This window comes from Ambystoma mexicanum, chromosome 3p (genome assembly GCF_040938575.1).
Source record: "Ambystoma mexicanum isolate Mex_15411 chromosome 3p, UKY_AmexF1_1, whole genome shotgun sequence".
NCBI classification, from domain to species: Eukaryota; Metazoa; Chordata; class Amphibia; order Caudata; family Ambystomatidae; genus Ambystoma; species Ambystoma mexicanum.
Window position 1 is genome coordinate 740,592,483 of NC_090925.1, and position 21,853 is coordinate 740,614,335.

At 44.8% G+C, this 21,853-nt stretch overlaps 1 protein-coding gene across 2 annotated transcripts in view; it reads right to left on the reverse strand.

Moving 5' to 3' along the window:
* Window positions 1-21,853, reverse strand: part of CFAP119 (cilia and flagella associated protein 119) — a 306,589-nt gene that overhangs the window by 13,194 nt on the left and 271,542 nt on the right. For both annotated transcript variants that reach the window (XM_069651633.1, XM_069651634.1), the window contains 2 exons: window positions 18,233-18,293; window positions 17,796-17,888 (listed from right to left, as the gene is read on the reverse strand). In XM_069651633.1, coding sequence (XP_069507734.1) covers window positions 17,796-17,888; window positions 18,233-18,293 — 154 coding nt within the window. The remainder of the gene's footprint in view (window positions 1-17,795; window positions 17,889-18,232; window positions 18,294-21,853) is intronic.

The window sequence follows — 21,853 nt, forward strand, 5'->3', positions numbered from 1 at the left end:
GACTCGAAGCTGAAGCTGGGACGATCCTGGGGGGAGGGGTTCAGGGATGGTGGAGTTGCTAATGTTTTATTTTTCTGTTCAAAACGAATAAAAACGTACGTTAAAAAAAAAACAGTTACATGAAGTCACTCTTACATATGCATAGGGTTAGAAAATGTGTTTATTAGATTTGTTTTTGTATGTGTGTCAGTTGGACGTCTAAGAAAGCTGGTAAAATAGCTAAGTATGCTACATTCCCACTCATTAGATCTATGTCAAATCTGCAAATCACCAAGTTTAAACCATATTTGTCGATCTCCACTAGTCATCTTTCCAAGGTCAATAACAAGGTCAATAAAATAAGCGCAATAATTATTGTAAATGAAAAGTCCTCGTGAAAAGTGCTTTTCTTAAAAGTGTATTTTGTTTCCTATGGAGCACTCCAAAAGAAAATCCATATTGCCATTATTATATGGCTACTCTCCTCAGCAGCCATAATACACAACCACTAGTTGCAATGTATTACTTAATTATTGTTTTCTGGGATTTCTGCACGTTGCAGTGCAGGGCCTGAGAAGCAAATGCAAGGCAGCCAGCAGGTTAGTGCTGTATAAAACGGTGTCCGGTCATTTGGTCGAAAATAAATGGTCGAATGACCATTTGATCGAATCAAAATGGTTGAAAAAAAAAGGCTGAATTTATTTATTTATTTATTTTTAGTTTGGTTGCTTAAAAAATATTTTTTAATAAAGAAAAAGGAGGTTGGGGGGGAACCCCCCCATAAATAAAATAAAAAAAAATTTAAAAAAAATTCGACCTTTTTTTTTCGACCATTTTACATCGATCAAATGGTCATTCGACCATTTATTTTCGACCAAATGACTGGTAACCGTATAAAAAAAGGATGAGAACTACCTCGCTTGCCACGAATGGCCCGAATGATTCTTCCAACAATAAGGCGATAGCACCTCTAATTAAAAGGAAAATGCTATTTGCTGGGTGACATCATTCTTGGTTATGGCATGGTTTTGGTGTCTGACTGCTCTAAATTATCTTTGCTGTGCTCTGCCCTACCTTGACATGCTATGCTCGCGTAGGTTTCCTATGCCACACTGTGATATGTTATGCGAACACCATGTCACGTTTTAGGCTAGAGGGACTTGTCTGCTAGGATCTAGGTATTTTGTTCCCAAATCCAAATGCATGTTAACATTAATCTATGCTTTTGATTTCCACCCTTTTTCTGCTTTCATATTCCGCACAACCACCTTTGTCTGGACTTCCACTTCCTCCCTCACAGCATGTAAACGTAACCCAGTTCTGCCCTTTTATTTTTCCTTTTCAATGACCCCTTGCCAATTTAGTAGCCGAATATGAATTTCCTGGTTTTTAAGGGAGTTTTGCTTGTTTTTCATTCTAATTTGTATGTATTTATTCATCCCTTCTTTTTATTTTTTGGGTCATGATGCTGGTTTCGGTTATACTAGAAGGTTAGGTTGCCATATCATATCATGCTGTGTCAGGTTATATCATGTGATGTTTCATTTCTGCCATTTTGCATTCATTTCTAATGTTAAAGCGCTTGAAGAAGCCATAAGGTGGCAGACAACACCTCCCGAAAAAACACCCAGATGAATACATCAAACACAGGAGAGGCACTCAGTTCATGAAAAGCAAGTAGACCTGCAAATGTATTCTGGGGTGCAGACTCGACATCTCTGTTTTGGCCTAAGATGTGCTTGTTGTTCTCTGTTAAAAGAACAAGGACATATGGCTGAATAATGCAGATCAACTCTCAGATAAGCCCACCCTCAGCCTAAAAGGAGTACACCCTCACACTCCACTATAACCATCCCCATAAAGTTCCCAGGAGTCCCAGTTCAGGGCTTTCCTCCCAGAGACGCCACGGTTCAAACCCCACCGTCATTTAAAAGGGCCTTAGATCCTTCCAGCTTTTCTGTCAATGGATTCTGGCCATTCAGGGTCTAGGGAGCATTTTCTTGGGCATTGTTTCATTGTGCCCAGACACACCATGACACACACGTGCACTGTATTACGGCTTAAAAGTCTGACCACTGCTAAGTCAAAGACAGTGTTCAGTGTCCTTAAACACTTTGCACAAAATGTCAAGCCTTGGTGCTCCGAGACAACTGCAGTTGTTATTTGGCACAGTGCAGACTTTGTAATATAACATAATGGGTGGATCGCTCATTTTTCAGGGAGATGCAAAGATAGCAAATTCGCATTTCTGGCATACAACCCCTCCCTAAAGAGGTTATTAAAGGGTTTCCAGGTGCATAAGCTGCACCCACCATTTCTCTTGGCTGCGACTCCGTTTTGGAGCACATTCACTTCCATTTCACCCCCATTCTCTTCACTTTGGCTGACTCGGTGCTGAGCTCTGGGTGCACAGTTGTTCACATTGGTGGACTGCAAAGTGAAAGGTTCCCTTCCTATCCCTCGGTTCTGCAAAGTGGCCTTAAATGGAATTGGTTTGTTATATCGCACTTCATGCCATATTCTGGCCGCTAATCGTGGGTCCGGGATTCAAACCTATGCCTGCTCGGCACGGTCTTGTCCCCAAGATGAGCGCACTGCCCCTGAGCTATCCGCCCGGCTTTAGTGTGGCATAAAGCGCTGTACGAGCAACAAACCATGTCACAGCTTTGTGGTAACAGTCAAAGCATTGTAACGTAACGCACGATAAGGGTGCCAAAATGTCGCTGCATACAGGGCAAACATGTACCCTTATTTCCTACCTACACTGTTTATTTCACATTCACCTCTGCCTTTCACAAATTCTAATGAGCTCAGCCTGCATAGGGAGCTCACTGTATATGTTCTCGGTATACATGGCTATGTATTGCTAGACTCTGATAGCCTACTCGCAAGTAAGGGACCAATCATCTCTCACCAGGAGTGACATGGAACAGGCGCTTTCAATGTTACTGTTCTAGTTTGACCACTCCATTCCCATTCTTATGACTTCTTTTTTGCAGAAGGAAGAGTCCACATGTGTTTCTCCTTTTCTTCTATTGGCTATGGACTATAGGTTGGACTGCCAGCATTTCTGTCTGCTGCAGGGTCCTGTGAGGCCTCTGTGTTGCTCCAGGTGAACCTCTCTGAACACCACGGCTCATCTGAAATAGATAGTGGTCTCTTGTTGCTTTCAATTCCACTTCTTATGGATGGACCTTCAGAGTGTCCATTCATTGCCCCTCCGTATTGCATGATATAAACCTGATTTTTTCATCACCTGGCTTTCTAAGACTTCCATCCCCTCCATGTTGCTGGTGAAGTCTCAGATCTTTTATCCCTTTGTATCCTAAATTGTGACACAATCTACTGGCCCATATCTACCCTTCTCCTCCCTTTACTTAATTCAAAAACAACGACCTAAAATTCAATTTCTTAACCGGGGCTTCTATCAAACCCATGATCATATGTTTCTGATGTGTACTTTTCCGCTTTTTACTTATAACTGTACTGTATTCTAGATTCTGGTCAGTGATACGAACAAGAGCGCTATAGCTAGAAAGCCAATAAATACATTATATATTGGGCATGATTGTTTATTGGCTTTCTAGCTATAGCGCTATTGTTCCTGTCACTGAGGAGCATCGCTGCCTGCGCAGTGGTCCAGAGGACCAAAGAATGGTTCTTTGGAACAGCTGATCAGAGTTTTAGGAGACAATACAAAATAAGACCTAAACAAATTTGGTTGAAAAATACAGAATAATCAACACCTGAATAATTAAGATAACAAGTTACATAATGGCAAAGTAAAATTCAGAGACAAAACAGGTACAATGGACCACTGCATACTTCTGCATATTATAATCTCCAAGTATGCGGTTTGTAGATGAGCACCCCTTGGGCCTCATTATAAGTTTGCCGGTCTGTTAACAACGGTGCAGGTAAATTCATGAATGGTGCCGGTGCATCCTTCCTCCCCATTCCCATTGAGTCCAATGAAACTCGAATGGGGAGTAATTTTTTCTGGCCCCCGGCAATAGGGTATTACCAGGACCGCCTGGGCTGTAATGCCCCCTTAGGTCCCCATTGCCGGGCGCCAGAAAAAAATTACTCCGTGCTCATAATGAGGCCCCTTGTATTTGTATTTATTGATCTTAAAGAAGCAGCTAATATTGTAACCAGATCCCCGTTATGGAAGGTCCCCCAAACGTATAGTAATGAGTATTCTTTTTAAAAGCACTACAAGCCCTGTGCCATGGCAGACAAGCATCCATATGTATGGGCAGAATGGGATCACAGACACGTCTAAGGTACAAAGGGGAGTTAGGCATGGGTGCATCCTTGCCTCCGAGCTCTATGATATAGGAATGGGCTGGTGGTGGTACTAGTAGCCATCCAGGATGATGCCCCTCAAGAAGATGGCAACGGAGTCCCCATGCTTTTATATGCAGATGGCGCAGGCCTCATAGCCCATACTAGGGTGGGATTCAGAAGCTATTGCCACGCTTTAATCTCTTCTCCAAACATATGAAGCCCAATATTAATCACGCACAGTCTAAGGCGATGATACTGGGGCCATGTGCTAAGAAGATGGGCCCTTTTCTTAAAGGTGGTATTAAACTGGAGAAAGTTAAAAAAAAATGTGAATACCTGGCTCTTAAGTTCTCCTTTTCCGGTTCGTGCCCATTATGAGGCACCAAAAGCTTTAGCATTGGCCAAGTCAGGAAATGGAGTTCTGCATCTTGATGCCTTCTTGGCCAATAGCGAAGAGCCCCTGCCGGTCTACTGTGCAAAGCAGTGGCCTCTTGGATTTATGGAGCAAAGATTGGGTGGAGTAAGGAACCCATCTACAATCATAAATCCCGAGAATAGCTTTAAGAGAAGGCTGATTAGGGCTTCATCTGGCACCCAGATAGTGACAATAAAAGCTGAGTTGGACATTGCACCAATAGAACAATTGGTGGACCTGAAGCCACTGAGAGATTCTAGACTAACTGCAGGGGTGATCTGAACGTGAAGTCATTAATTTTTATAACCTCTGTACTAGGTCTTGAAAATCATGTGGCAAGCCTTCTGAAAAAAAACACAGAGATAACTGAGAATGGTGTACGGAAAATTGGTTCTGTATAATGCGTTCTGCCAATAATGTTGGCCTTGCTGCATGTGCCACTGTAATGAAAGCGGGTGTGTTGGTAGGCAGGGTTAGTGGTATAGGCACGGATCGGAAAAGCTGTGGTGTTGAGTGCCGGTCAGAAGTCCCTGTTACCTGCATGCTGAATATGAATTCTGCTGTGTTGGCACGGGGAATGTACCCAGTGGCGTGTTAGCTGCAAAGACGGTACAAGAGTTAGGATAATAACTGTGGATGCATTGGAGTGGAGTAGAGCAAGGTGTTGATAGGGAAACAGCAGGGTAGAAATCTGCATTTAGTGTGCTAGACCTTGTGGCTCATCTGATGGGGTGTGGATGTGGTGTAAAAAGTAGGACAATTTAGCAAGGAGTAATTCATGAGGGAGGAATGGTTGGGAAGAGGGAATGGGGTCATTGTTTAGTGATTTCTTCAGTTGTGTTAGTGGCAAGCTTTCTCTGTTTCAGCAGGCTAGTTTCCTTAGTCAAAGAGTTCAGGTGTTTGGCCATTTGTTCATCTATATGCTGTAAGGGTGCAGAAGTAAGTCTCAGACAAAATGCTGGCATATTTTTGGGCAGATACTTGTATTATTCAAGAAAGGGTTTGAAAAATGCCCCTCTCCCTAAAACTAAGAGGGATTTCCCTTCCTCAAAGAAAACTAAGAAAATTGTCAGAATGTCCAAAACTAAAAAGTCTGTCACTGTGGTGTCTCAAAAAGCCTACCTCTGTCCCTAGCACGTATAACTTAAACCAACTGCGCAAGGATGATCTCTTTTCAAACTAAAGTGTTCATTGTATTTCTAACCAACAGAAAAGTTCCCAGTCTTTCAGGTAATCAAACATGATTAAAATAAATGTAGGACTCCAAGGCTAGGGTTGTGATCCTTTCCCCTACAGCCCTTCTTTGTTTTGGGGCTGTATTTTCTTAGGCACAAGAATATGTTTCTTAAATTCACAGTGCTTTATCCCAACAACTTGTCACATTCCTTTACCAAGCGTAGGATTCATTTTCATTAATTATTCTTCTCTCATTTTGGGTGCAGGCAGATTAGCTAAATTCAGAACAGGTGGTTTACTCTCCTGCCAAGCAATTGTCCTCTCATATGGGTCTGGGTCCCAGACTTGCACTGTAGCATTGCATCCGCTTGGTCTGCTCCCCTGCCAAACATACAACTCTTCCTTGTTTGTTCCTTTTACACTCAGGGTTCCAGACCCTCTTATTCTAGGTTTCTAATAAAGATGCGGGTCCCAGACTCTCACTTCATTCCCAGGGTCCCGGACCCTCTTATTTCAAATTCCAGCATGGGGTTGCTGTTGGTACTCTTGTTCAGAGAGGAATTGCCATAGCATTCCGGTGCTGGACTGCCCATGTGGGCGGGACAAAGACTGATATGCAAATTGTATTTCCCATCTGTGAAAGGTACAGTGAGCAAAAAGCGTGTGCTGCAAACTCTCACCTCAGAACAGGTTATCATGTCATGTTCTTTCTGGAGAGGAGCGCCTGCTACCTTTTTTGAAAATATTTGCAAGGAACTTGGGGTTGGTCACCCTGAGTTACCTGGGGGCAACCAGACATGGACTCCCTGCTCACTGTGCTTAGAGAGGCACAGCTTCACCTCACTGATGAGGCCCAACAAGGCTGAAACATGTGTATGGGGTTGCTGTTGGTACTCTTGTTCAGAGAGGAATTGCCATAGCATTTCGGTGCTGGACTGCCCATGTGGGTGGGACAAAGACTGATATCCAAATGGGTATTTGCCATCTGTGAAAGGTACAGTGAGCAAAAAGCATGTGCTGCAAACTTCCACCTCAGAACAGGTTATCATGTCATGTTCCTTCTGGAGAGGAGCACCTGCTACCTTTTTTGAAATTATTCCAGAATCCGCCTTCACCCCCTTGCTTCCCTGGACCTCCATCACATCTCAGGTAACAGCGTACCTGTTTTTCTCTTTTCTCTCTCTCTAGTTGAAGTGCCATGTTTAGAATTGTTTCTGTCAGGATCAAGGACTAGAGCAGCGTTGCTGGATGTTAGAGTATTGGAATGTGTGTAATGCAGAAAATCTTTGTGAAGCAGGCTTGCTCAATTACATGATAAGCATGTTGGACAGTGCAGAAAGTTTGGAAATGTATTTTTGGGGGAGCCAATGCTGCATGCAAAGCGCAGGGGTAATGTGTTCAAAGCTTTTTGTCCTATGGAGTAGCCTGGTAGCTGCTTTTTGTGCTCTTTGAAGAAACGGTGGGCAGTCATAATTTCGAAAAAAAAATGTCGACAGACAAAAATGTCGACAAAAAAATGTCGAAAAAAAAAAATGTCGACTTTCGTTTTTTTAAATTATATATTTATTTTAGGGGTTCGGGAGTTAAAAAAAAGGGAAAAATTAAAAAAAAAAATAAAAAAGGGGGGTTGGGGGGAACCCCCCCATTTAAAAAAAAATGCATTGAAAAAAAAAGTCGACATTTTTTTTTTCGACATTTTTTTTTCGAAATTTTGACTGTCGACATTTTTGTTGTCGACATTATGACTATAAACCCTTTGAAACTCTTCCATGCCGTATTGCGGAAGTCCAAGATAAAGTCTGTTTGCCTAATCCAGTCTTGTTAGGACAAGCAATATTATCCCCATGGTCCTTTGAGTCAGCAAAAGGCATGGTAGCATGTGGTGTAGCAAGTGAAGTTGGAAGAAGCATTTTCTAACTATTGCTCTCACTTGTGGTTCTATTGTGAGGCTACTGTCCATTGTTATTCATAGGTTCCTTATTGTGGATGATGTTGCTGGGCAGGCGCCCAGTCATCGGGCCAGGGAACTGAAGAGCTGTTCGATGGGGCTACACTGCAAAGCATGAGTTATGTTTTGGAAGTATTACGTTTTAGTCTGTAATCATCCACATGTAAAACATTTTTTTAATTTAAGTATGAGTTAGCTGAAGGGATATTTAATGCTTTGTAGATCATTTGTGTGCCTTATGCATCACTGTAAAAAGCAGGATAGGAGAGCCACGCAGATGTTGAACAGGAGTGGTGACAGTGCGGACCCCCTAGGGTACTTCACAGTCGGATGACGTGGCTTGGATCTGCTAAGGGGAGATAATATTGGTTGCGTTTCTGTTAGTGAGGAAGGAGGTAATACAGTGTAGTGCTGTTCCTTTTATTCCAATGTCTCCCAGTGTTACGCTCACCTGGTCTCTGCGGGGACGTTGGGGCACGGTTGCAGCCCTCCCAGGAAGTAGAACACCCCGGTCTGCTTTCTCCCGCTGCAAATAGGCTGTAGGCTGTTGCGATGAATTGGAACACTGCTCCTGCGTAGATGTGACAGGACGTACGTTTGCTGGCCTGTGAGTGAATTCCCTCTCAAACCCTTCTTCCCATAGGGTGGCTTCCGTGAGCATGCATCGACCCATTAATACTCACTGGTAGATTATTAATGGAGAGCTCTCCGTCCTGCTACTTCTGGCATGGGCGCATTTAGGATGAGGACCGCGTTCCTTCACTGGTCCTTCGTACGTGGTGTCCAGTCCTTCTGCGACTATTCCACGCCTTTCTGTTAAGTATCTTTCAGTTTTATCTTTGTCTTGAAGTATTTGTATTGTCTTTCTCACAGCCAGCCTGTTGTCAGCTCTGTAATAATGTCTATCTTTCTCCCAAATAGGTGTGATTGTGGCCCAGCAGAGCTACAGAGCACGAGGTGGCTACAGATGAGGAGCGGAGGATCAGGCGGCGGTCCGGCGGCAGGTAAGTGAGCTTCTAAGGATAAGCGCGAAGAATTTTGCAAGCGCGACCTCAGACTGAAAGTTCGTAATGTCTAACCTTGCCTTTTGTCCTTTTACAGGGTCCGCCTTCGTTGATGAAGAAGATGTCGTGCTGCGGTGCCCAGAGCTGAAGTCCTACGTGCCGGAGGATGAAGAAGATGTTGTGCTGCGGTGCCCAGAGCTAAAGTCCTGCGTGCCGGAGGATGAAGAAGATGTCGTGCTGCAGTGCCCAGAGCTGAAGTCCTGCGTTCCGGAGGATGAAAAATGGACACCAGGCTCAGGGGTGAAGAATGCAGGTGAATGCTGACTCCAGGAGGTAAGCGTATGGGCAGGAGACTGGATTCCCAAAGGCAAGTGCTGCTTTATCCCAGGCAGCGGTGAGCGTTACGCTGCATGCAAATGCAGATTAACGCGAAGCGTGCGCCTTGGGGTGGAGTTGGCTTTTATAGCTGAGCTCTTAAGGCCACGCCTGCTAGTTCTGTTCTGCATGCCACACCCTGCCACTCCTTGAAGTTGCATGTGCAGCTTATAGATGGAAAGTTGCATGTGCAGCTCAAGATGGAAAGCCACACCCGGACTGACTGCACACACGTGGAAAGTTCCTGAAAAGCACTCCTGCCCATAATAAAGAGTCTTGCTTATGTTTCTCCATGACCCTGGCGCCCAAGGCACCAGGACTGGGTCCAATCGGGCCCCCCGTGTATAAACGCCCAAAAGGGACATGCGTGAACCATGCTACCCCTTGCTCCCACAACCTGATGGTGCAGCTCTTGTGATCCTGGGCAAGTTGCCATGACACCCAGTCATTTTAGAAAAATCTTGTGGCTAACCATGTCAGACTCTGCTGAGATGTGCAGTAGGGTGAGAGAACTCGCAGGTTTATCATTTGCATTGGTTTTTAGCATATACCATATTAATCAGCAGGTTGACGCTGTGCCCTTTGCTGGTCTGAACCCATGATGTGCCTCTTGAAAAAAGTTATTTCTTTCAATGTTATCTGTATATCAATTATTCCAGTATTTTCCAGATGAAAGGAGTCTTTGAGATTGGGCAATAGTCTGCCGGATCATTTGGTCCAGCTGTCTGCCATTTGAGGAGTCGTCTGACGTGGCCGATTTTAGTAATAGAGAGACCCTCCCGGTTTTGACTGAGTTATTGGGAACGCTAAAAATGCAGGCATTCATTCTGAATGTTTCATGATGATTTTACATAGATCGTGGGCAGGGGTCTTCCAGAGAACCTACAAGGCTGCAGGAGTCCATGGTAGTGAGAAGGTCCCGCAGGAAGAAGGGGCAAAAGGCAGTTAGCAATTGAGCGATTGATTCCTGAGGTGATGTCTTCTTGGGTGGATAGTAAAGTGTTGGTCCTTTATTGTCCAGGTAGTCTTGGATTAGTAGTGTCCTTTTGCTATTACTATTAGCACCTCCTCCTTCAGATTCTAACTTCCTGCTGTCTCCTTCTGCCAAGTCTCACCCTCTGCCATTACCAGTTCAGGCTGTTCTATTTATCATGTCCTTTATTACCACCTCAACCCCTTTCTTCTCTGATGTTACCACCTCTGCCACACTTGTCAATACCAACCCTTCCCTTCTGATCTAAACACCTTTTTTCTCCCTTGTAGATATCACCATCTCCTCTTTCGTGCTGTCCCATCTCCAACTCGTATGTCCCTCCAGCTACATCCTTCTCCAGCACTGTCCTATCTGCCCCTCCTTTGTCTCTACAGCCTCTCCCATCTCCAGCACCCTTCAATCTCCAGCCTTCTAGTGCTCCTCCAAAACCCCCGTAGCATCTGGAGCTGGTTGCATTCATGTGTGTACTTTACTCAAGCTGAGTGGGTTTAACACCAAGGGTCTGCGCCTGTGAATGGTGATTGAATGATTGCTGGGGTTAGTTAGCATCCTTTAGTGCACCTAGGGCTGATTTAGGCTCATGTGTTTGGGCCATGCCTATTTCTGGCCTGCCTACTATTTTGGACTCCAGATTAATTTCTCTGATCGTCCCTGAGAATACCTGCACTGAGCTGAGAGTTTCTGTTTTCCCAGTATGTGAATTCAATAACAGGAACAAACATGTCAGCTTTCTACATTCTTTGGTTCACAGAATTGCCTGTGATCTCTAGGAACTTATAACATTCTCGGGGAGGTGATTTCTATGCCAAGAGACAATGCTTTTGTAGCTTCATTTTCTGTCTGAAACAATCCCCCGTCCAAAAGAAAGGGAATCGAAGCACTGCCCGATTGATCAAATATCCCTTTAAAGTTGTGAAATGACATGCATACCTGGTACTTCAAACCACCTTTTAACAACGTTCCCTCAAATGCTAGCAATGCCTGGAGAAGGGGAATATTTTCTCTTAAAGGGTAATGCACTTTTTTCTTCACTGGAACTGGAGGTCTGTTTGTAAAGGGCTACAGGCTCTCCCAATTTGGGAGGGGTTGTCTAATATCCTGCAGGGTTACCCCAGGGGATTGGGGAGGTGTAGGGTTTTGAATATTAAGATTCCCTAATAGACTGATGTATTGGGGAGGGTAAAACCGCCAGATTTGGCCTGTGGTGAGGCAATGTGAATGACCCCTGCCATGTAGAGGAAACCAGGGCAAAGTGAGCAGGGGCTACTCTCCATACCGTCCCAACCCCAAAATACACTGGCTCGGGGGGTATCCACAGGCAGAGTGAGGGTGTCTGCAGCCACCTTGGACAGCGGGCCCCCAAGAAGAGACCACAGCTCCAAGCTGCTTTACCCAAACAGTCTGCCCCTTGTCCAACTAACACGATTGAAATGAGAAGTGGTTTACTGCTCACGGCAAACCTCACACACAAAAAAGAAAAGCACGTCCACATATGCCTCAAATTTTGCAAACATTTTACTGGAAAGTATTATGACTAATAAAAACCAAGCCCACTGTGTGCGCCAAACAGTTAAACGCTAATATTATCGCAGACATATCTGGTAAATATCAAAATCTATGTCCATTTTTATGTACCAAAAATGCTCCTTGGCTTTATGCAAAGCAGCCAGGAACTATTGTGCCTTTTATCCCCATACCTTTTTCCATAGGAGATGTATTGAATTGTTTTTATGCTGAGTGAGAGAATATTTTATTGACATTTATAAACAACGATTTATTTACAAAGTGGGCCAGAGAAATGTTTTTTGCAATATGCAGACTGGATGCAAACTAGACCATCCGAGATCATGCTGAGTGACCCAAAATACATGTTTGCTGTGTCTCATGATTTTGATCATAATTAGGTTATTAATTGAGCGTGGACCTAGCTTCGGGAAGCAATGTAGTGCTTTACAAGTCATAGGAGGAAGTACACAACGAAGGAAGCAGATCGCAAGGGATCAATATGTAGGAGCGGGGAGCTAACAACGGGGGGAGGTGGAGAGTGGATAATCTGGTTGCAAGGGATATACCCGGGGAGGAAATGGGGGAGCAGATTACCAATCTCAGGTTAGATAGAGGGCATACAGCCCCAGGAATTAGGGATAACCCATTCCTTGAAGGGGAGGGTATTGAGCTCTGTCCTGAAATGTATAAGAAAGGTGTCGTATCTGGTGCTGACGGGGAACAGGTTCCAGAGTCTGTGGGCCTAGACAGAGAAGGCCTATCTTCTGGTTCTGTCCTTCCTCTACCAGCAGAAATCAAGTCTGCACTCCTGCATATCCTTGCTTCTGATTTATTGTGTTAGGGTGGGTGTGAGCAATGTGTCCATGTGTTTGGGGGAAGAGGGCTGCATCATGTAAGTTGATAGTGACAATGCTGGCTTATAATTTTTTCGCAACATCATCCAATTTGTTAAATGAGAACATGATTTAAAGTGACCATACTGGCATAGATTAGGACTAAAAAATCAAAGTGCTTTGTACTAGGAATGCTAGCATTTATTGTGAACTCCGCTTCATGAAATGATTTACACTGGCAAAGCTGGGATATATCATGGGCGAAGCTGCATAAAAATGACTTGCAATGGCAATGCTGGCATATGTGTCAAGTCAGGCATCATGTAAATGTTGCAAAATGTTCCTGTGTACTGTTTGTGAAAGGGCATCTACTAGATTTTATTCATGTGTTATACTACAGAACCAATTGTAAAATGTATGACTTTTTAGCCAATTTTTCTAAAAGAAATATGCTGTAAAATGCACCCTTCCAACAGATTATTTTAAACACATTCTCAGGAGAAACACCTGATTTCCCCTACATTACTTAGGACTCTCTTGCTATAATTACACTCATTTGTGGAAGATGTTAATGCCCCCCTACTAAAGATATTCACCTGCCGCCACTGACCTTGAATTGTTTACACTGCCTGTGGCCCCTCAGGAGCAGTCTGATGCCCTGCCACCAAAATCAGCCTTTGTTACTGCCATGTCCATAGCAATATTACTCTGGCTGCAAAAAGTGGTGGTTGGAACATTTGGATGTCAGAAGCCATATACGACCACCTTGTTTCTATGTTATGTGTAAGATTTGATGCAAAACCTTTTATCGTTCACCTAGTGCAGTGGTGGCGCAGGCTGGACTGAGTGGCTGTAGCACAGAATACACTTCAAGGAGCCGTGGCGGAAGAGGTGGGACCCTTAGTAGAGCCTGTTGGGGAGGGGCAGGATTTTCTGTTACCCACCCATCCATGACCCACTGTCCAGGTGGTTTTCAGAACCAGGCAGAGGAATTATTCATAGATCCATACAAACTAAAAGCCAACTCCAAGAAAATAAATGGTCTCACAAAACATGAGCACACAGAAATCGCATTACAGAAAACATTAATATATACACATAAAAACTCACAAATAATCTCTCCCAAAACATCCATGAAACTCCTAAAAATGTCTGCAAAGCCACTGAAAAATGTCTGCCATTCACCCTATTGCCACCTTTTAACAAGTATTCTTCCTTTCCTCTCCTTCCCCCAGAAGCTCATTGTTTCCAGAGCTCTGGTTCTCTCTAGGCTGGACTACTGCAACAGCCTCTTTCTAAAGCTGCCTGCCTCTACTCTCCGCCCTCTGCAACTCATTCAAAACAGGACTGAGACTTGCCCTTGGCCTCAAGCCCAGGGATCGTATCGCTCCAGGACCGAAATCCCTGCACTGGCTTCCAGTGGCGGTGAGGATTAAGTTCAAAACCCTCTGCATTGTCCACAAGGCCTTCTGGGGCCTCAATAACTTCAACTCTCTCTTCGCAAATATCTTCCTTCTGGAGCTCTTCGCTCATCCGCCTCCAACTCCCCCAGGGTCAGTCATTTCTCCAAGCAACGTTGGTGGTAGATCTCTTTCTTTGGCTGGGGCTTCCCTCTGGAACAGCCTCCCTGCCTCTGTGAAACTTGAGCAGACAGGAGAACCATCTCTGGTTCCAGAAGCACCTCAAGACCTGCCTCTTTGCTTCTGCTTTCTCTCTTCCTCTCCCCTGCTGAACCCCTGGCTGAAACCGAAACTGCACTTGTCAGCTAGCTACCCTCTGATCTCAGGCGCAGGTCCCCTCCCTGCCAGTTGCACACCCGCACTGCCCCCTGGCAGCCCTTGCACTCAGGGGCTGTTTCTTCACCCCTACAGTCCCCTACCAGCACTAAACACTTGATGTCTGCAGTTACCCTTGCACTTGCCACCAGCAGGCCGCACACTTTTTATTTATTGGTTTTTATTTATTGGTTTTATTTATTATTTTTCTGTTGATCCCATGTACTGCACTGCCCCCTCCCCCTCGCACTTTTTCCCTCCCCCCTCCCTTGCACTTGCGCAATCTCAATGGGCCTCATTCCGAGTATGGCGGTAAGGGATAGCGGCCACCGGTAACGAGACCGGTGATCCCTTACCGCCATGCTCTGAGTTCCCTTTGCGCCCTCGCCCTTAACGCCTGCTTTGAGCAGGTGTTAAAGTCGAGGGCGCAAAGGGGCCTCCAAGCCAATAACGGTGACCGTAATGAACGGTGACCGTAATGAACGGTCACCGTTATTTGCATCTTCCCCATTCCCATTGAGCCCTATGGGGGCTCATTTGGGAATGGGGAAGAGCCTTGGTGAATGGGGAATTACCGCCCCGCCAACCTTGGAATGGGGCGGTAATTCCGCCATCCACCAAGGCGCTGCCGGTCCGGGTACGGCGTCAACCAAGGCGTTAATAGCGCCATTGGTTAGCGCCGTACTCGGAATGAGGCCCAATGTCACCTAGCTTCGTAAGTTCATTGTCTAGGTCTTCCCCCTCCCTTGCCTCGTTGTGCCTTGAAACACTAGTGTATAGCCGTGTTATAAATGCCATATCATATCATACTTGAGGCCCATCTGGCTATTCTGCCTAGAGAACAGACTAGTCAAGGGTGCTCGAGGAGGAGACCGTATGGCCTTCTCTGGGTGTGAGGGCCTGGGGCCAAAGGGCCACACCAAGTCACTGGTGTGCATTGTTGCTCATTCTGTTTACTTTCGTGGTCTGAACATGACCGTCTATGGCACTGCTGCATGCGCGAGTGTCGGGGCACTCTGAAACAGCCAGGAGGCAACATAGTAGCACTATACAAAACAGTTAATGCAAGCTCCAGGCTCCTCTACATCATTTTCAGGCTATTTGCTCACTGACAATTCTTAGAGAGCCCATAGTCGTAAATGCAGTAAAGTTCATGAACGTAGTGGCGTGGGCAACCACCAGGCCTTGCATGAGGTGAAAGATTGTTTTAAATGTGCCCTGAATAAAGTAATGATGTATTATATTAAATACCCTTGAGAGCAGAGTTCAATTTTCTCTATTGCTTTACTTTCATATTGACAAAGTTTATTGTTCCAATTGGCTTACATTTAGGAACTACTATAACCTTGCCACCCACTACCCCTCAATCTCCTACCCCCCCAAACACAGATCATATATAAAAATCTGATGAAAGCTACCATAGGGAAAAATGCATGAGTAATGTGCAAACGAGGAAAATGACTTTGTTAAAAACACTGTGCAAGCAGTTCTCCAGTTAGGATTTTGAAGTAGGAGTATTTTACTCCCCATTTTTTTAAAAGTTGGAGTAAAAATGATTTTTAGGGAGTAAACATGTAGGTCCAGTGCCCAATGTGAGTATTTTAAGTAAAATATGTTTTAAATGGGACACAGAAATGTTTTTGTAAGAATTATATCTTTGCATTATATCTTTATATATCAATTATAATTTTCATCCACATTAAAAGATATGTTTACTTCCTATCAGGCAGTAATACTAGCAATTTTTTCCTGTGGCACTATGTGCACTGCTAGTCCAAACATATCCATGAGCTGCAGCTGTGTGAGTGAAAGCAGGGGCACAAGGTCATGTATGTCTGTTTACCATTTTTTGTTGGGAGTATTTTTACTCCCTAATTTTATTTTTGGGGAGTATTTGCCTATTTTTAGGTAGTAAAAGTGGCCAATACACCCCTTATCTGTAAGCCTGGGCACAGGATGGGATATTTTGTTCTGTCTGTATTACTGATCGATATGTCCTGGGCTTTGGGCAGTTTCTAGCAGCACCTGTCACAGTATGGCCAAGTCAAAAGTCAGAAGATGATGGACTAGAAGGAAGTTGCTGCTATCTTCTGTGCCTAAACTGCTGAGATGCCCCAAAAATTCCTGAACCAATACTCAAAGAAAACTGTATCTTAGACTACCTGCCTGCTAGCCTATTTTTGTGGTGGCAGATTGCAAATAGAAGCCACAGGCTCCCTTTAACTGACTTTAGCATTACCTCCATTCCAGCCTGCTTAAGTTCTGCAAGAGGCACCCTTGTTTAACCGGCAGCAATGGAGTGCTCATTACAGACCGAGGCCTGTTCCTAGTCATAGAGATAGAGAGTCTGACTGGTTCAAAAGCAAGCAGCTTCCACTCTGAGTCACTGCACCTTGATCACCCACATACAGTGTCATCAGGATCACAAAATATCCATTTTAAGACATATCACAAGATTGAAAACACGCTTCTCTAGATGCAGAGACACTGAACATGTCATGAAGGTAAACGTGTGTGCATTTAGCTAGCTGCTCCGGTAACATATCAAATCCCTTCCAGCAGCCTTTGCGTTATGCTCACATTGATGAGACAGCTCAGCAAGCTAAGTGCCTGCTAGTGAAACATGTTAACAGTCTGCATTCACAGGTTTGGTCTCAGAAGGCCTGAGGTGATGAAAGTAGTATCAATAATATTCCTTAATAGAATAATGTTCATTTTGTTCCACCCATAAAATAATATTAAACGAGGACATAGGGCCTCATTACGAATCTGGCGGTAACCCTGCCAGTGCTTTCCCTGTGGACCGGGAAGCTGGGTGCCGGAAAATGTTAGTGCCCATTCCCGTGGAGTCCGATCACGGGAATGGGCTCCTGGAAGCACCGGTGCCAGTGCTTCCGTGACGACTCTGCCTACCAGGGCTTATGCGCTTGGCGGGGTCAGACCTGTTGCGCGCAGGTTCCCCAGCAGGCAGAATTGTAGTGTGGCGGTCCGCAAACAAGTGTGCGAGTGAGCTTACCGGCACACTTGTTTCCGGAGCACCACACTTGTAATGAGGCCCATATTCCACAAACTGACATACTTGAGCCAAAATTACCTATAAATCTCACAAGGAATATGTTGATACGGTAGGAAAACCAGGAAAGAATGTTCCTGCCAGAGAAGATAATGGGTCATGTTGATGTTGATGTTGAGGTTTAAGTATTTCTTCAAGCGAAACAAGAATCACACTGGTGCTGTTTACTACACCTGAGTGATGCCCAAGTGGCCGCTTTGCAGGTGTCAGTTAATGAACTATGAAGCCAACTTTGGCCCGGTTCGGCTCCACCAAATAGCGCTCTGAAGTCCACGATAGATGGCCGAGCTGGCCAGGGGATGTTTGGAATCTCTGGATGAGTGTGACATACAGGTCCGCTGTGACCAAAGGCAGGCAGTTTAGCACCCTTGCTCCTTCTTTTCTGGCTTCCCACTCCAGAGGAGAAAGCCCCAAAAGCCACTCTTACTTTCTAGAACAAGTACGGTCTCCGCTGTCTTCTCTTCTTCCTCCGAAGCAGCCAGACTTGGGCCTTCTGAATGGTCTTGAGGTGGCGTTTCCTCTGCAATAGAAAGATCATCTGGTTTCCAAATAAGTTCCTTGATGATTCCCTCTGGGAAAAACATTATCACCTGCAGTAAATGCTCCAACATCACCCCTTCAACCAGACCTCACATACCATCCAGCCAACATTCTGTCACAATTCCATGCAAACAGGACCCTTATACTATTCCAAACAAATCTGAAGGAAGCACTCCTACAACATCCCTGAGAGTAAGTCCTGCTAAACCTTCCTCATTTCCCCAAATTGAGCCCTCTTACATGCAACTCCCTTAGGATGCAATCAGCACTCGTTTCCTGCTGCTCTCTGGCAAGAGGCGTCATGCCAGTGGAGGGGACTCTTACCATCGCGGCTCTCCTCAGGCACTTCCATACCGATGTAAGAAAGGGAGATGTCCAACCGCACCTTGGAGAAAGAGAAAATTCACACACACATTTGCTTGTAGTTGTGCAAACAATGATGAACCCGTGTAATTTCTAGCAGTTTGACCCCTGTGTGTGCGGTAGTTTAATGATCACACTACTTGCTTCACTCCAGGAGCTACAAGAGAAGAATTAAGTGACAACAATGCAAAATGATACCAGAAACATTTCAGAAGATGGTAAGAGAATGGAAAACAATTTAAAAGAGCTGACCCTCCAACAGCAAACCGCATGAAAACATTAGAAGACCAGGTGAACAACCGAGCAGCTTTCATGTAGGCCAAGAGTTAGTACATAAACAAACACCAACGTCATCTACCTTGAATGCTCTCAAGTACGACAGCCCCAAATGTAAAGTGCAGTTCTTTAAAACAGATGTCAATCAAGGACCAAACCAAAACTGTGAGCAAAAACATTTTCTGCAGCAATTCTGCTTTGACCCCGACTCTTGCTTAAATAACTTGTTGTGATCCAGCGCTTCCACCATCTCTGTACTACCCTCTTACAAAAACTTCACTCATCATCTGTTCTTTGTCCAAACAAGAAATCACATCCAACCTCAAAAAAGCCCAGGTAACTGAGCATCTAATAAACCTAAACCCAAAAAACATATCTTATCAGTGTCAGACCAATATCAAACATACCCTTGATGAAAAGAAATGTAAAATGGAGATCTCTGACAAATCCTATTGTATCTAGAATCTTGCACTCTATTCCTCATTCACAAATTCAGTTTCCGACCCAGGAGAGGAACTGAAACCACCCTGATTGCTAAGTGGGTGGACCAGTTGACAACTTAAGAAGACTGTTAGAATTAGGATCTGATTCTGTTGGATCTGATTGCGTTATGACATGGTACATAACCTTACTTTTGCAAAAGGTACAAACATGCACAGAGACTTTGGACAATCCACTATAATAAATAATGCAATTCCCCACCAAAAAACCAAGGAACCTGCGTTTTTAAAACGTACTACTCGGGTGACTCACAATGGGAAGGACTTAAGACCATTATCAACCATCCTTGTAAGCATATCACCCTTGTCTGAAATGAGAACTCCTTGACCCTGGCGTTTCTACTAGATTGGTTGGCCATATTTAACACTACCCCTACACACCACACTAACTGTCAGAGTTCAAGTGGCCACTGACGAATCAGGAACCCTATTGATCCGTTTCAGATTATTCCATCTTGACAGAGCACTAGGAGTGAAGCTAGCTGCGTTTCTCTTGGACCCAACTCCAGTCACTGCTGGAGTCCCCATGGCTCCCCATTGGCACCACCGCTGCTTAGCATCTACATGCTGCCACTCGGGAAACTCTAGCATTTTGGCTCAAGGTTAGTAGTCCACAGAATTCTTCACGTTCCTGACCACCATCCTGAAAGGCTATGTAGGAAGAAGCAGGCTGTCTCTCAACACCTGTAGTATTATGAAGTCATCATAGGCCGTCACGGTTGATAAACTCTGCAATTCCCTTAGATAATATATACCATTAAGGATACTGTAGATCAAATGTATCCTCCTAAAAAGTTTACATTTGACCTGAAAATGTTGTGTTTGCAACATGATGGTCATTCTGAAGGTTGAGTACCTTTCAAAGGACCAAATGAGAGAAAAAGTGTAAATTGTCAACGATCAAACAAGATCTTAGGAACGCCGAACTTCGCTGCACATAGTAAAATCTAACTAGTAAAAAAAGTCACCTCTCATAACTCATGCAAAAGGTGATAAATGTAAATAGTTGCAGACTTTAACATTCTGGAATGCTACACCAAGAGCATTTTCTTGGTGAATGTTTTACCACAAAAATTGGATCAGGGTTGAAAGCCCGAAATCAAAATGTTCGAGGGAGAAAGGACTGAAGATTATTTTTCCGAAAAAACCTTCAGTTTTTTTCTCCCCTGAACATTTCTGACTTGGCCCTAGCCCCACACCCATACCCCCACACCCCCATCCCCCTACTTACCTTGCGGCTGTCGACTCGCAATGTCCCTGCAACACCTGTTCCCTTTCACTTCCGTGATCGGGAACTGGCGCTGGAGGTTCCTCTCCTTTTTTTGGGGCTTTTTGGGATGGCTGCAGGGGCCACCCCTGCTCACAATATAGTGAGCAAGGGTGCTGGGGGGACCCCCACAGCCCCCAGGACCGAATGCGTGATTTGGTCAAACATTTCGGCCGCTCGAAATTTTCCAACGGACGAAATTCGCCCAAATCACGCATTCTGGCTTTTAAGCTTGGTCAATGTGGACGGTTCCCAAAAATTGATAAAATCAAGAGGACATATTCGGCCTCATTACGAGTCCGACGGTAGCCGTTCCGGAAAAACCGTCAGGCTGCCGCCAGTAATTCCATTCCGCCTTTGTGATTGCCAGAATCACCGGGGCATTACAAACCCTGTGACCCGGTAATTCTGGAGGTGGAATTCTGTAAAGCCCCATTCCCATGGAGTCCCATAGGACTCCATGGGGATGGGGACCATGGAAACACTGGTTCCGTCTATGACATAGCCAGTGTTTTCATGTCCGCCTGCAGGCGGGTGGTGTTACTTCCGCCAGGTCAGACCTGGTGGGAGTGACACCTCCCACCTGCAGGAATCGGAATCAGCCGGTCCGGAAACAGTGGCGGCGGATTTACCGCCACCATTGTTTCTGGACCGGCTGACTTGTAATGAGGCCCATTGTCTAAATCTCTAGTACTTGTACTCCCGACAAACAATGTCCTTAGATCTCCCTTTAACCCATCACCCCTCAATCGAATAACTTTATAATCAGCAACACCAATCCATCTCTCTCTCCTTCATACAGTTGCTCCCCACACTTCGTGAAAGAGATTGGCTCCCCACTTGGCCTGATCTCACACCTTTGAAACCTCAGCTTTACTAAAGGCACCTTCCACGACCAATTGAAACAAGCCTGGATCAAACTGAGGCTCAAGACACTGACACCCAATCCCCAAAACCCAGCAACGTACAGGCCGTTTGCTGACCTCGGACTCTATGCAAAAGTCATTAAATCAATAGCCACCTGTTACCACCAGTTGCACCTTGAAACTAACGAAATGTTTGAAAAACTTCCATCTGGATTGCAATCAAAACAATGCACTAAAAAAGCCATAGTGGCAGTGGTTGATGACCTCTGTTGAATCGTTGACTCCAACAGGTGTGCGCTGTTCGTCCTACTTGACCCTGCCACCACTTTCAACAACCTAGACCATCAAATTCTACTTGAGAGTTTCACCCAAGTGGTTCACATTATGCCTCCAGGCTTAATTGTATTAAAATCTTTCATCTAACAGTTACATCAACGTTTGCTGAGACCTTTATCTCATGCATGCCATCCCATCCCATCAAATGTTTCTGTCCCTCAAGGCTCTATCCTTCCTCCTATGCCAGTGGTGTGCAATCTTGTTTATGCTGAGCTCCCCACCCCCCTTGAGTAAATATGTTCCTAAGCCGACCTGGAGTATACATATTATTGTTGGGCCCCCCAGATACTATACCTGCTTATATTTCCTATTACAAGCAATCCCTGTACTTCCTTTT